We start from the raw sequence: 15,751 nt of genomic DNA on the forward strand, positions 1-15,751 counted from the left end.
AACACAACAAAATGTTATCACAGACTACCTTTTAATAGTATGATGAGGAATAATTTTTTTTTTAATTTTACTTTAAGTTCTGGGATACATGTGCAGGTTTGTTACATAGGTGTACCTGTGCCATGGTGGTTTGCTGCACCTGTTAACCCATCATCTAGGTTTTAAGCCCCGCATGCATTAGGTATTTGTCCTAACGCTCTCCCACCCCTTGTCCCCCACCCCCTAGAGGCCCTGGTGGGTGCTGTTACCCGGTGAGGAATTTTTATGCGTTTCTTTAATCTCTACTGTGTTTTTCAAGCTGTGCAAAGAGTATGAGTTACTTTTAAAAATGTCTTTCATAATCAGAAAAAAATCAACTATCTGAAAAGCTTCTTGAAATTAATCATTAAAATGTTTTCACAGCCCTGGTTCCAGACTCCCTGGGCTTTTTCATGACCCCATGTTTGAATGGCACTGTGTGGAGACCGAGTGTGCTTTATCCTTCAAGGATAAGTATCCTCACATTACACAATAGCTGGTGTATGCTCCTACGGAATCACATGAGACACATTTCTGTAAACCTTAATGCATATTAAATCTGTCTGGAGGCATCTGTTGTTTGGGACACTTGGACCTGGAAAATCCTAGCAGAAGAGAAAGACAGAAGCCTAAGGCTTTTTTTATTATTATTATTTGAGACAGAGTCTCACTCTGTCACCCAGGCTGAAGTGCAGTGGCACGATCTTGGCTCACTGCAACCTCTGCCTCCACGGTTCAAGCAATTCTTCTGCCTCAGTCTCTCAAGTAGTTGGGATTACAGGCATCCACCACCATGCCCAGCTAATTTTTGTACTTTTAATAGAGATGGGATTTCACCATAGTGGTCAGGCTGGTCTCAAACTCCTGACCTCAGGTGATCCGACTGGCTCAGCTTCCCAAATTGCTGGGATTACAGGCATGAGCCACAGAGCCTGGACTGCCTAGCGCTTTTTTAGAAGCTGGCTTCTGTTCTCTGGAGACCACCTACTCTTAGAAACACCAGCAACAGGCTACAAAAAGGGAAGCAGAGCTCTTGAGATGTGGCCGTGTTGCTCTGAAGTGTATTCACTGACTGGGACATTCTGCAGGCTGACGCGGGTCTGTGTGTTCCCCCCACATACCAGTTTCCTCTCAGGGGAGGTTACGGCCACGAGAATTTTAGTGCCTACTGGACATAAGACATCCTAGTCTCCCACTCTGTTCTTGGCTGGGTGGTCCCACATGACCAACAGCAGAGGCTGGGAGGGGCAGCTACCAATTGAATTCCCAAAGGCAGTAGCCTGGGCTGTGCTGGACTGCTTTTCAGCACACTTAGCCCATGCAGTGACTCACAGCCCTCCAGAGGACAGTGAGAGAAAGGTATGGGGGGGTCATGGTCTCCGAGACCACTCCTGCCTACCTCCACTCTGCCGTCTCTCCTCCAACATCTGTATTTGAAGGGCTTGTCTCTTGGGTAGCAATGTAAAGTGAATGACCTCTCCTTACAAGGGATCGATAAGCGTGCGTTCACGTATCACACTCACTCGAGGGGAATACCGTGCACCACCATCTCTGAAGACACACTTCCTCCTTGGTCTGAAATGTAACATATTTAGAAGTGGATGAGGCCTGATAAACACAATTCAGTGGCCAAATCCTTGCCTCGAATTCAGTTCAGCAAGGTCTCACACAAAAGCCTTGTTCACTCAGGGGCAGGGATAAACTAGAAAAAGCATGGTGAAGGACATCTCGAGAAATGGACTTTAAGTGACTGTTAAGATTAAACGACTTCACTTACAAAAAAGCTAGAACACAGCATGTGCAATATGAGTTTTTGTTTGTTTGTTTTGTTTTTGGTTTTGGTTTTGGTTTTGGTTTTGGTTTTTTGAGACAGAGTCTCGCTCTGTCACCCAGGCTGGAGTGCAGTGGCACGATCTCGGCTCACTGCAAGCTCCGCCTCCTGGGTTCACGCCATTCTCCTGCCTCAGCCTCCCCAGTAGCTGGGACTACAGGCGCCTGCCATCACGCCTGGTTAATTTTTTTTTTTTTTTTTTTTTTTTTTTGTATTTTTAGTAGAGACGGAGTTTCACTGTTTAGCCAGGATGGTCTCGATCTCCTAACCTTGTGATCCGACCGCCAAAAAAAAAAAAAGCCAATGCAGCGGTTCTATCAGAGAGGGCATTCTGAGAGACATTTATGAAAAAGTGCCTTTACCAACCACACACACACACAGAGAGAGAGAGAGAGAGAGGGAGAGAGAAGAAAGTGCCCAGGGAATTAAACAACTTGAGGGCTACAAAGAGCCTTTAAAGTCCCTTGGTAGAACCTGTTAACTTTAAGATCAGAAAATCATGCTCAGGGAGGTTAAGGCCAAGCTCATGACGATTTAAAGGCCACTCTGGTCTCCAGGCACATCCACAACTCCTGCCAGTTACGACTTTGCTCCCCTGGAAAATCCTAGCCCAGTGGTTCCCACCACTGGCTGCACACTAAAAACCCCAGAGGAGCTTAAAAGCTCCCTCTGCCCAAGCTGCACCTGAGATGGAGGCACCAGTGTTGTTTAAGGCTGTCCGCTGGCCCGATGTGCAGCCAGAGGGGGACCCCCCGGCCCAGGTAGATCTCACTGCAGGTCTCCTGTTAATCCATCTTCCGCTGCCCACACTAGCTGCGGGCTTTCCAGGGGTGTCTCGCTTACTCACTGGGTCTAGTGATAAGAAAGCTGTGTGAGGCTGTGAGGAAGGAACCTGGCAGAAGCATCTCCTCCTTCTCCTTGATGAGAAAGAGGCAAAAGCCCTGTAGTACTTTGCCGCGCCATCTTCCACTCCCTCTTGCCCAACCCCTAAAAGCCCCTCTGGAAAATATTACAAATGACTCAGGTGTAATCAAAAAAGCAAATGTAGAAGGAGATCTCCTTACGTAAAGGAGTTCTGTTGGCAAATTCTTCAGAAATGTGAATGTATTCCTACTCCATCCACTCCTGATCCCTATCCTCCTGTTTCAATCATTGGAACTTCTCCTAATCAAGGCAAATCCATCCAAGACTCTTGCTGGAGTCCCCTAACAATATACGCATGTCAGAAGCTCCCCAGATGAGGACATGGAACTTTTGCCTTGAAAGGAATGCCACAAACGCCTGCAGGGAGGGGACACCTGCATTCCCCAGGCCCCTGCTTGGTTCTTTTCATTAAGAAAGAAAAATGACTGTCAGATGCTTTCAGCTTGCTTCTAACAGAGATAATGAACATGAAATTCAGGCTAATCTTCATTATGCCAAAGCTGATACCTGTTCTTCTTGTCCATTTTTTACTGAGCACAATTGTCCTGCTTCTTTCAGAGGGCAGCCCCTGACACCCATGACCCCCCAGCCCACCCACAGTGACTGGGGCCCAATACAGGTTTGCCAAATGACCTGAAAATGGCTTTAACAAGGTGGCAGAGTTGTGTAGTTGGCTGATATTCAGGGACTTTTGACAGCCAGCCAGAGTGCAAGTCCTCAGTTGGCCACACGCTGGCTATGCGACCTCGAGAGCAAGTTACTCAACTTCTCTGAGTCTCAGTTTCCTCATCTGAAAAACAAGGATCAAAACACTACCCGCCTCAATGGCTATCAGACATTTTCCACCATGACCCGCAGTGAAAACTACATTTTACATTGTTTCCTAATACCCTCCCATGTGTACACATGAGAGAGTTTTGCAAGACAATTCTTAACCCTTCTACCTATAGTTTACTCTGATATCTTTTATTCCATCCTATACTTCTTTTAAAAGTGTTAGTCAGGACTCAGTACAGTGATATTAGAACCCAATAATGGGTTGTGACCCACAGTCTGGAAAGGGAACTAGAATTAAATGAGATAACGCATGTAAAGGGTTTGGCACGGTGTCTATAACGTAGTAAGTGTTCAATAGCAGTGAGTCATGATTCTTGCTGTTATTTTTGTATATTGTTATCATTACTGCTACTTCAAGAAATCCCTGAAGCCTGGTAGAGACTGCTGTTCTTACACCAGAAAACAGACTTGTTATCTCAAATCCGAACCCATCCAAACTCAGGTTCTGGGGACTGAAAAGTCTAGTGATGATGATTTACAAAAACTGTGTTTCTCAACAGCTGGAAAGGATAGGACTGGGAGGGCCCAATCCACACAGCCTGTAAGCAGTGAGGCTCAGAGTCCAAGCACGGCTGTTCAGCTTCAAAATCTCCCTCTCTGGAAGTTTCCTGGAGAAGCACTTCCTGAGTGAAAGATAACACACCAAGAGTTTTCTGCAAGCTTCTCCACAATTCTTTCATAATGTGGAGTGAGGACTGATACAAACAAGTTATTCCATTAAAAATATCAAGCTTAGCTCATCAGGACAGTGAGCAAAGATCAGTAAACACTGACCCCACAATGGCCAGCTACAGAAATAGGAAGCATCGGTCAATTTTATTATTTCTAAACTTCATTTTGCTGCATTCCCAGAACTCAAGCACACCACACCAACCCAAGGAAGCAGACTTTTAAAAATTGCTTAATATTCTGAGCTACATGGACAAAGTACAAAGTAATTTAGGCCACAAACAGTAAATGTTACACAATACATTCTCCTATTACTCTGTGTTCTTGCAATAAACAATGGCCTGAATTTCATGCTGAGGTTTGCTAATTTTTAATGATTAATTGGCCTATTAAATATTTATGAGTTCTATCATTTTACATTAATATTTAACAGAGTCCTACTCTTTGAAAGAGTTACAGTTTTGTGATGGTACCAGGTAAACAGATTAATGCATTAGGCCTTTAACTACTGGGCTTCCTAATTTAAGGAAGAATAAATCAGCAACATTAGCATCATTTAATAAGAAGGATTTTTTTTTAATGTGCATGGCCAGAGGACTATTCCAGAAAAATCAGTATTCTACCTTATTTGCTACTTCTGTAAGTCCATCATAGTGCAGGAATAAAATGACAAATGGACTTGGGAGCACAAATTCATTTAACAGTTTATTTTTTTCACTTTTAATTAATTAATTAATTTTTTGTAGAGATGGGGTTTCACCATGTTGCCCAAGGCTGGTCTCGAACTCCTGGACTCACACAACCTGCCTGCCTTGGCCTCCCAAAGTTCTAGGACATGCCTGGCCTTTTTTTTTTTGGACTTTTATTTTCAGTTTATTATTTAAAAAAAAAGAAGAAGAAGAAGAAGACAACTCCACTCTCACTGCCTAAGAAAGCAGGATTAGGTTTACATTAGCCTTAGGTTAGGTTTGACAAGTTATAGGAGAGCAAAAATTATAGGTTGGCAAGGTACAGGAAAGCAAAAATGCTTCAACCAGGGACAAGAGTGTCTTTTTTCTTATTTCCTTGGCTCAAGATTTTAAACTAAAATTAATACCAAAATAATCTGTTCTTTGGTGGAAACAAATCAAGAAACATTTTATTCCCTAAAAGAAAGTTTCTCAGAAAATAATGGAAGAATTACAGGATTCCTGTGGAAGAACTGTTGCTTCACGGATTAATTTCTATTCCATGAACTAATTTCCATTCCAATCTTTAGTAACATACATTCTTGAAACACAGAATTTCATTTGTTGTTTGCCAAGCATTTAATGAATCCGATTTTATGTACATCCTACTAGACAATGGGGGAAACTAGAACTGGGAAGGGCAGGTGGGTATACTGGGAAGCCACTGAGGCTTGAGCCTCAGGCCCCTTATTTGCACAGAACCTTTCAAGGCCTTGAACCTAATTTTATTTTTGTTAATTTTATATATTTTTGTTAATAATTTTATTTTTTTCTTAAAGGGGCCCCCAAATTGTATAAACTTCAAGTCCCACCAAGTCTAGATTCATTCTTAGAAAAATCTAGTTCCTTCCCTCAAGAAACCAGTCTCCTGAGTACATCAGGGGCCTCTTCCTCTCTGGCACTCTCCATTGCCCTCCCAGCCCCGATCCTGTATCATCTCTGACCCCAGTGGTCCCTGCACTCTCCTAGCTCAGGGCTTCTCCAGACACTGTGGGCATGCGATTCACCCGGAATGCTGCTGCCAGTGCAGAGGTGTGGGCATTGTCACAGTGCCCATGTAGATTTCAGGTAGGGCCTGCTAATCTGCACTTCAGAAAAAAGACTCTTAGCTAGGTGAGGTAGCTCATGACTGTAATCCCAGCAGTTTGGGAAGCCAAGGCAGGCAGATTGCTTGAGTCCAGGAGTTCAAGACCAGCCCGGGCAACATAGGGAGACCCTGTCTCTACAAAAAAATACAAAAATTAGCCAGGCATGATGGCATATGCCTGTAGTCCCAGCTAGTTGGGAAGTTGGGAGGCTAAGGTGGGAGGATCACCTGAGCTGGGGAGTTCTAAGCTGCAGCGAGCCGTGATCGTACCACTGTACTCCAGTCTGGGTGACAGAGTGAGACCTTGTCTCAAAAAAGAAAAAAAGACTCTCCAGTGACTGGGCCTGGCCTTGGTATTTCTGTCTCAGGCTTCCCCGCCTTTCAATGAGTGTTCAAGAGAGTTGCCAGAATAATATGTGCCTGGCACACTGTATAGGCCTTCAGCAGATATTTATTGGAAGAATGCAAATCATAATTACTTCCTCGCTCAGAATCATTACCAGCTCCTCAATGTCCACAGTATAAAATCTAAACTCCTTGGTGTGGTGGCCTCCAGCCAGCTCCAGTCCAGCCTCCCTAACATTTCTCCTTTACCCCCATGCTCCTGTGATTCTAAAATGCTCCCAAGCACCCCTTTATTCATGGCCTCTCATGTTTCTAGGCCTCCCAACCGCCTGTGCCCGTAAAGAGCCTCCTCGGCCCCCGGCCTGCACACAGTCCACACAAGTACAGGGTGAACAGCATCGCTTCCGGGGAGCTGGACCTGACCCATCCCCATACCCAGGACTCCCTTCTCCAGGCAGATTTAGGCAGTTCTACTTCTACACATCTCTGCTACCTTCTAAGTGTGTACACTAAAGCACTTCTGACACTGGGCTGTCATTGTCTCCTGGCCATGCCCCTCATATTGGAACATTCTGAAGAGCAGGATCCATATCTTTTCATCTGTATCTGGGCTCCTACAAACCATGCCTGACCCATAATAGATGATTGAATTTTAAAAATTAACAAAGGCACAGAGGAATTCAACTAGATAACAAATGACAAGATAACATCATCAAATAGACAACTTCTGTATACATTACTATTGCTCTTTTCTTTTTTCTTTTTTTTTTTTTTTAATAGACAGGTTCTTGCTCTGTCATCCAGACTGGAGTGCAGTGGCACAATCTCCGCCCCCGGGCTCAAGCCATCCTCCCGCCTCAGCCTCCCAAGTAGCTGGGACTATAGGCACACACCACCATACCTGGCTAATTTTTGTATTCTTTTAGTAGAAATGGGGTTTTGCCATGTTATCCAGGCTGGTCTCAAACTCCTAAGCTCAAGCAATCCTCCTGCCTCGGCCTCCCAAAGTGCTGGGACTATAGACATGAGCACCTGCAGCACCTGGCAGCTATTTTTCAAATTGTCAGATAATACAGAATGCCTACATGTACAATGGTTTATACTAGGCTCAGTGCAAAGGCTTATCCTAAAGAACAATGTTTATCAACAAATTAGGGGCCGGGCACAGTGGCTCATGCCTGTAATCCAAGCACTCTGGGAGGCGAGGTAGGTGGATCACCTGAGGTCAGGAGTTCAAGACTGGCCTGGCCAACATGGAGAAATCCCATCTCCACTAAAAGTACAAAAATTAGCCAAGTGTGGTGACATGTGCCTGTAGCCCCAGCTACTCTGGAGGCTGAGGCGGGAGAATCACACAAACCCGGGAGGTGGAAGTTGCAGTGAGCCGAGATCGTGCCACTGCACTCCAGCCGGGGTGACAGAGCGAGACTACGTCTCAAAAAAAAAAAAAAAAAAATTAGGCACATTTTACTCACACAAAAGGAAGTACGGTCATTCAGGGGAGCAAAGAATCGGGAGGGTGTTTAAGAGCCTCTCCTCTCAGAGTTAACTATTTGGGATCTCTAAACTGGAATTGTCACCCCAGCTCTACGGATGCTGGAGTTACAAGTCTTGTGTTCTAATGCCAGCCACCATTTCTCTGCTAGGCAAAGTGTATAACACCTCTGAGTTTCATTTTCCTTATAAAAAGGAGACAGTAACACAAATTTCACAGGGTTATCATAAAGATCAAAAAAGTAATTTATCTGAAATGATTATTTAGCTCAATGCCTAGCCCCCAGTAAACACCCAATAAATGGTATTTGTCATTGTTACTTCCACTGCTCAGAAAGTTTAGCTCACCCCTCAGGCTTAATATGACAGCTAATGCTTCTTATTACCAAGCAACACCCAGCTATATGTATACCACATACAGAGTTCAGGGTTTCTACTGGGTTCTGATGTAGTTTTCCCTTAAGACCACAAAAGTGTGTCCTTGAAAAGGGTGGAAATTTCTGGTGTCAATTCCATAAAAGAGCATGTGGGTGCCCTGGGAGAGAACTCGGGCCACAGCATGGTATGTCTCCAGGGGCAGATTGCCTGTGTCCTCTTGGTCCACACTTTGGGGCATGGGGCTTCTAAAAGTCTCAAATCTTTGAGAGCACTGCTGAGTGATAGAGAAATGGAAAATGGCTTTATCTTACTCTTTATCTTCGCTTCCCTCAGTTATCTCTGAGCTATGATTACATATTCCAACCTCAGATTTGCTACAATTTCGAGTTTTGGCTGTTTGGGGCCAAAGCATTAACGGGTGAGAGCAACGCCCCCCTGAGGCCAGTGCGTTGATGGCAGCAGCAATGAGTGAACGACTCTGCAAGCAATGAGTGATGGCAGCAGCAATGAGTGAATGACTCGACCTTGGTGGATCTGAGTTGGCTCTGGCTAGAGCAGAGTTCCCTTAGCACCGTGAGCAGCACATCTGAGCACGATGCACAAAAGCAGTGGGTCGCTTACCTCCTCAAAAGCATCACAGCCGGTCACCACGATATTTGGCCTGAAATTCTCCATTTTCATTTTCTTCTCTATCCTGGTATTCAGATCTACCAGGGAGGCATCTGTCATGATCAAGAGCGGGCAGCTGTCTGGGTAGGCCACCTTGCCAAGAACACAGGACAGTCAGGCCCCACCACTCCACAAAATGGCCTAGACCAATTGCAAAGCTAAGTAATGTCCACAAGCAAAACCACTTCAGTGCAGAAGAGGGGAGCAGTGTTCAGGAAGGAGAGAGATGTGACTTTGGGCTTGCAGTGGCCAGGAGCTGGAGCAGTTCCTGTCCATACACAGGGACAGGGCTGCAGCCAGGGCCGGCTCTGGGCCAATGTCACTCACCAGGCTTCCTCTTCCTGGGTTCCCACTCCCACCCCAGCAGTGACCCCCTTCCCACATCGTCCTCAAACAGCGAGGACCTGCTACCAACCAGCTATACTCCAGTAATAATTTCCTCAACAACACCATTCACTCACTAGGCATTTACTGAGCACCTACCAGGCACTGTTCTAGGGGGAAAACAGCAGTAAAGAAAGCAGATAAAAACCCCTGCCCTCAAGGAGCTTGTAGTTTAGGGGCTATGGAGAGAAACTCCCTGAGGTCCTTGTATTTTAAACTTTAGCTCATGGCAGAATCAGAGGCTTTGGTCTTTGGTTCAGGGGACAGTTTTCCTTAGGGGGAGGTGCCTTGCCAGCACCTGAAATAAGCACACCTCACAGATTGTGAGGGGCGGGTCAGAACAAAGTCCGCTTCTGTAATTCCAGGAAACTTGGATTTAGTCCCAAACAAACTTCTCACTTTTGTTTCTCCAGCCAGTTTTCTCTTACATCCCCATCTACCTGGGAGTCACCCCCAGCTCCCCCCTCCATAATATCTCCCATATTCAATCCTCCATACACCCTAGAGATCCCACTTTTGAGACACCTCTCATATCCACCTTCTTTTCCATCCCCCGGTACCTCTGCCCAGGCTGTGCCCTCATTATCTCACCAGGGCCATTATCATATTTTCTTAACTGAGGTCCCAAGAGAGGCTCTTTATCCACCGGTAAGGAAGCCAGAAAGGGAAGGGTGACTAGTAGCAGTGAAGGTAAACTCTCTGTAAGCTCACCTGGTAGTTCAGATCAAGAGTAGGGAGAAGTTTTCTTGATGTTCTTCCCTTCATGTTTGTCTCAAATTGAACCAATCTGTACGCTTCCGTTTTCAAGAAGTTGGTGAACCACTTAGCTGCCTCATTGCCACAGTCTCTGCCTTTAATGTCAAGGCCAAATATCCTGGAAAGGTCACAAAAGAACACCAGGTTACTTACTTATATCAATACACTGAGGGATGGTGTCAAAAATGAACAGCTGGACTGTTGGGACCTGACCATCCCAGAGGGCTGTTAAGTGGTCCTTGGGTCAAAGCTGGGCAGAAGCGCAAGAGAAAGGAGTAGAGTGTGCTCTGGGGAAGAGCTACCCAAACCCTAATGTACATGCAAATCCTCCAGGATCTTGTTTGAATGCAGATTCTGGTTCAGTAGGTCTGGGTTAGAGTCTGAGATTCTGCATTCCCAACAAGCTTCTGGATGCCTAAGCTGCTGGTCCATGAAGGCAAGGATTTAGGACACTTTCACAAGAGGAGAGGGGTTGCCCTGTGGCAGATGCACCCTGAGCTTAGAATCCAACAGACCTGGGTCAAATTGGAACTCGGCCATTCTCTAGTTCTGTGATCATAAGCAAATCATTTAACTCCTCTGACTTGTCTCCAGTTGTAAATTGGAGATAATTATATGGTACCTACCTATGCCACTTGGTGGGAACAGATAACTTTAGATAACACAGCGGCCCTCAAGGTTTTCTTGCTTAAATTCCCCTAACGGAGTTTTAAAAAGCTATGGACTCTTCACAGAACTATAAGTTGACAGGTAAACTTTTTCATCATAAGTTTAATTTGTTCTGAAAGACATCATTTCCATTGAATTCTAAACACTGACATTTAAAATAAAATGATTACATTATGCTTTTAAAAGTACGTAATGGGATCTAAATGCCATGTTGGTTTGATATCCACCATTATCCATTTAAACATTTTTGTATTATTCCTCCTTTTATTCATGAACACATATGTATATTATTTTACTTATGTAATTTTATCCTAATGTATTTTTATGGCTATCGCTCACTTACTGTATTTCTTTTGAATCAATTAAATGTGGTTTGTTTCTTAAGCTTTCAAGTGTGAAGAAATGTTTTCAGGATTGAGTTATCATTACAATTACGATTTATATACAATTGATCATAATAAAATAGATATGCTATATATTTTTATAATTACTGAACATAAAAGTGAGATTTTATTTGAACTTAACCCTATAAAATATCCATAGAACTCTGAATGAATCTCACATATTGCTAGAATAAGACAAGGTTCAGTATCAATTTTATTTCTTTCTTTAAATTTAGCCCTGAGGAATTTTTCACACAAATAAATAAATAGAAATGGGAGTTATAGTAATTTCACTTATTCCTTGAATCTCTAGGCAATATTTGTCACATAGTGATTTGTCATCAAAAAGTATTTTTAATGATTTATCAGTAACAATTTGATTGGAGGCACCTTCATTTTAATGTAAGACAAAGAGTTGGAACCCCTGACTAGTACAACAATCTTACCCTGTCATTAATGTCACCCTCTTTATCAACACCAGCATTTTTCATTGTTTGGGTCCCTGTATGCTTTTCCCTCCAAGGGCAATGTCGCTAGTAAGATGTGGGGTGGACAGACAAAAGCCTTTCCTCTGTACAAAGAGGAAAGGTTTATGGTGAGACAGGAGAACTTGCCGATTGTAAATATGATTCACAGGATATGGAAACTGATTCCCCTACCCTCATCTACCATGGGAAGGCCTGCCCCCCATCATGGGAAGGCTCACCCCAGTGTGAGGACTCCTGAGGCGATGCACGTGAGGGATTTCAATGTGGACACCTGAGGTGCTCCCAGTTAGATGAACCCCTGTGTACCCTGCAACTCACAATCCTGGTCTGAGGGTAGAGACTCCCTACCCTCTCACCTCCTCTCCCATCTACTGTCAAATCTCAATGCTGTTCCTTTCACATTTCTTGGGCCTTTTCCTTCTCTCTAAACCCCCTTCTCGAAGCCACCGTTTCACCTCTGATTAATTCTTGGCTCTACAGACATCTCATGATCCTCTCCTGGCCTTCTGCCTTTCCCCTAAAACTGATTCCATCCTCTGTTCAGCAGTTCCTTAAGTATATGCTCCTGGATGGAGCTCTTCCCTCATCCCCTCAGAACAGCACTTGTACGTAAGTGCACACATATTACCAACAGCGTCCACCCACCTGGGGAAGCTTATGGGTGGCACTTTGAAAAGTAGAAAAGCCCCCAACAGGGCAAAGGAATACTAATTAACCAGAGCCCCTTCTCCCTGATGGAAGGCATCCCTCCACCAGCCCTGTCTCCCATCCCTGCACCGGATAGTATCGCTCCCTCTGCCATGTCATCTTCTCCAATTCTTGCAGAATTTTCTGCAGAATCCACTCTCTTCTACATTTTGACACAAAATGTCTCATCAGCAACATTCCATAGAAAAAACTGACCCTCACTCTGGGTTCAATAAAACTTCATTAGTAAGCAATCTCTTAACTCACAAATCAAAAGTAACTCATTAAAATTATGTAAGAGGACATAAAAACTTGAATAGACTCTTACAAAGAAAATCCAGATACTTTTACTGGCAAGTTCTATCAATAATTAAAGAATAAATAATACCAATCTTACACAGCAACCAAAAATGTGTTTTTAAGACTTGCTATGTAAAAGTGGAAGAAAAGAGTAAATGTTTAGGACTAAATCTAACAAAACATGTAAAATCACATTACAGATGAAATTATAAAACTTTATTAAAGAGATAAAATAAGACACAAACAAGTGAAGAAAAATACTATTCATAGATAAGGTGGATTAATACAATAAAGATAATAGCTATTTAAGACCTAATATCTAGTTAAGTGCTTACTGTGTACCAGGTCCTCTTGCAAGTGCTTTATTTAATACACACACACACACACACAGACAAACACATACACACACACATATTTTCACATCAATTTTCTCTAAATTGAGCCACAAATTCAATATAGGGTTGAGGTCATGTCTTACTTCCCCCTACTTTAAAACATTCGCGTCACCTTTTAAGACAATAATCAGGCCATGCATGGTGGCTGATGCCTGTAATCCCAGCACTTTGGGAGGCCGAGGCAGGTGGATACCTTGACGTTAGAAGTTTGAGAACAACCTGGCCAACATGGTGAAACCCCACCTCTACTAAAATACAAAAATTAGCCGGGTGTGGTGGTGCATGCCTGTAGTCCCAGCTACTCAGGAGGCTGAGGCAGGAGAATCGCTTGAACCCAGGAGGCAGAGGTTGCAGTGAGTTGAGATCACGCCACTGCGCTCCAGCCCGGGTGACAGAACGAGACTCCATCTCAATAATAATAATAATAATAATAATAATAATAAAATAAAATAAGTGTAGAATAATACAAAATTCATGACACTTCAGCCTTGTCCAAATGTCTGTGAAGGGACTTCTTTTTTTTTTTACTAACTTGAGGTTGTTGGTTTATGTTATTTGATTCTGGGCTCTGGTGGGCTGGCTGTGGTAATCACTCTGTCACTTACTATCTGTTAGGGGTTAAATGTTTGTGTCTCCCCAAAATTCCTTTGTTGACACCCTCAACCCCAATGTGGGGCCTATGGGAGGTAATTAGGTTTAGATGAGGTGGAGCCCTCATGCTGGGATTGGTACCCTTATAAGAGGAAGAAACACAAGAATGCTCTCTCTCTTCATGCAGGCACCAGGGAAGGTCATGTGAGGACATAATGAGAAGTGGCCATCTACAACCCTGAAAAGGGACCTCATCAATCTACCAGCACCTCGATCTTAGACTTCCCATCCTCCCAAACTATAAGAAATAAATGTCTGTTGTTTAAGCCACCCAGACTATGGTATTTTGTCACAGCAGCTGGCACTAACTAAACACACTACCTATATTATTTCTTCGGTTTTTAGCAGTTCCCTTGGCAACCAATCCATTAAAAATAGTTTATGAATACAGGCTGAACTAGTTACAGCATGTCTAACCAGCTAGAGAGGGCAGTGCGCTGACTACACCTCTACATCAAACCAAATGCACATTTTCACCAAACTGCCAGGGTTCCAGGCTCTCTATTCCCACCTCATCCAGATCTACAATTCATGCATGGAACAGAATTACATAAGAAGAGGCTGCAGGCCGGGCGCAGTGGCTCACGCCTGCAATCCCAGTAGTTTGGGAGGCCAAGGCGGGTGGATCACCTGAGGTCAGGAGTTTGAAACCAGCCTGGCCAACATGGTGAAACCCCATCTCTACTAAAAATACAAAATTAGTCGGGCGTGGTGGCGCATGCCTCCAATCCCAGCTACTCAGGAGGCTGGGGCAGGAGAATCGCTTGAACCTGGGAGGTGGAGGTTGCAGTGAGCCAAGATTGTGCCATTGCACTCCAGCCTGGGCAACAAGAGCAAAACTCCATCTCAAAAAATAAATAAATAAAAAAGAACAGGCTGCAATTGCTGTCTTTTTCAGACCCAGGCAACTCACCTGTAAGGTCTTCCTCTTTCCCTCTTTCCATCCAGGAAGGTGTGTGTGTCCCTAGATTTCTGCCTATTTAGCTGGTAAAGAACCTTGGGGGAAAAACTTGCTCACTGTTGGCAACACAGTGAGTCTACAGGACAACACCCATATTACTCATGTGACACATGTCAGCTACGTATTTACCCATCGCCTTCACTTGTCTTCCAATTAAGCCAAGATGGCTACACTCTTCCTCTTCAATGAATTGATGGGCTCAAAACCTGTCATTTATGGAAAAGCTTTTCTTCTCCCTACACATACACGTTAAAGGCAAAAGCCTTAGGAGGGAAGTGGGTTCAAATCCCAGCTCTGTGTTTTCGTGGCAGTGATCTAAGATTTGGTTTCCTCATTTGTAAAGTGGAATTAATGACCCCCCTCATGGGCTTGCTAAGATAATTACCTGAAATACTGAATTCAGTGAATTATTGCTTCAGACTTTTGAAAATTGGGAACCATGAGTGGTGGATTTCAGCTTAGACACTTTGCTTGAAAAAGCGTAAGATAAGAGTTCAGGGAGTAATCTGAGGCTCTCCTCTGAGCCCTGGGACCTTGGACAACACCAACTTCCACACACTTAACAAGCTCAGTTGGTGACAAGGGATCCAGATCATCCCATGACAAGCATCTAAAACTTCTTAATGTGGAAGGACAAGACCCCAGCAAACCACGGAACTTGACACCCCAACAGAAGTCCCATAGGCCAAAAGGAAGCCAAGGTCTGAGGTGTGTCTTTGGCCAGAAGTGGAAATCCCTTACACCCAAGGAATATGCCTTCATCTCAACCACAAACTTCAGAGGCTGCAGAGTCAACTTGAAAGCTCTGGAAGCTCCAGCATCCTTCTCACCCAGCCCTGAGATACAGCTGCTAAAGTCTCCACTAACTCCCTTGTCTGCCTGGTTGGAGAGCTGACAATTCTGAATGAAGATTTGAATGAAAGGAGAAGAGCCCTAAAGAGCACATTGTACCACCTTTATACTTGTAGTAATCCCGCTTTTAATTTTCTGCACGTTTTACGCTTTGACATCTTGGAGCCTTGTTGACACTGAAGAAACTACTTCTCCCAGGACCGACCAATTCCTAGAAATAATAGACTGATGACCTGCAAGTGTGC

The 15,751-nt window shown here is 44.0% G+C and overlaps 1 protein-coding gene across 2 annotated transcripts in view; it reads right to left on the minus strand.

Annotated features, from left to right (window-relative positions):
* MARC2 (mitochondrial amidoxime reducing component 2) overlaps positions 1-15,751 on the minus strand; it is a 36,137-nt gene that overhangs the window by 12,740 nt on the left and 7,646 nt on the right. For both annotated transcript variants that reach the window (XM_030812846.1, XM_030812845.1), the window contains exons 3-4: positions 10,076-10,238; positions 8,933-9,073 (exon numbers count right to left, since the gene is read on the minus strand). In XM_030812846.1, the coding sequence (XP_030668706.1) occupies positions 8,933-9,073; positions 10,076-10,238 (304 nt within the window). The remainder of the gene's footprint in view (positions 1-8,932; positions 9,074-10,075; positions 10,239-15,751) is intronic.

This window comes from Nomascus leucogenys, chromosome 5 (genome assembly GCF_006542625.1).
Source record: "Nomascus leucogenys isolate Asia chromosome 5, Asia_NLE_v1, whole genome shotgun sequence".
Lineage (NCBI taxonomy): Eukaryota > Metazoa > Chordata > Mammalia > Primates > Hylobatidae > Nomascus > Nomascus leucogenys.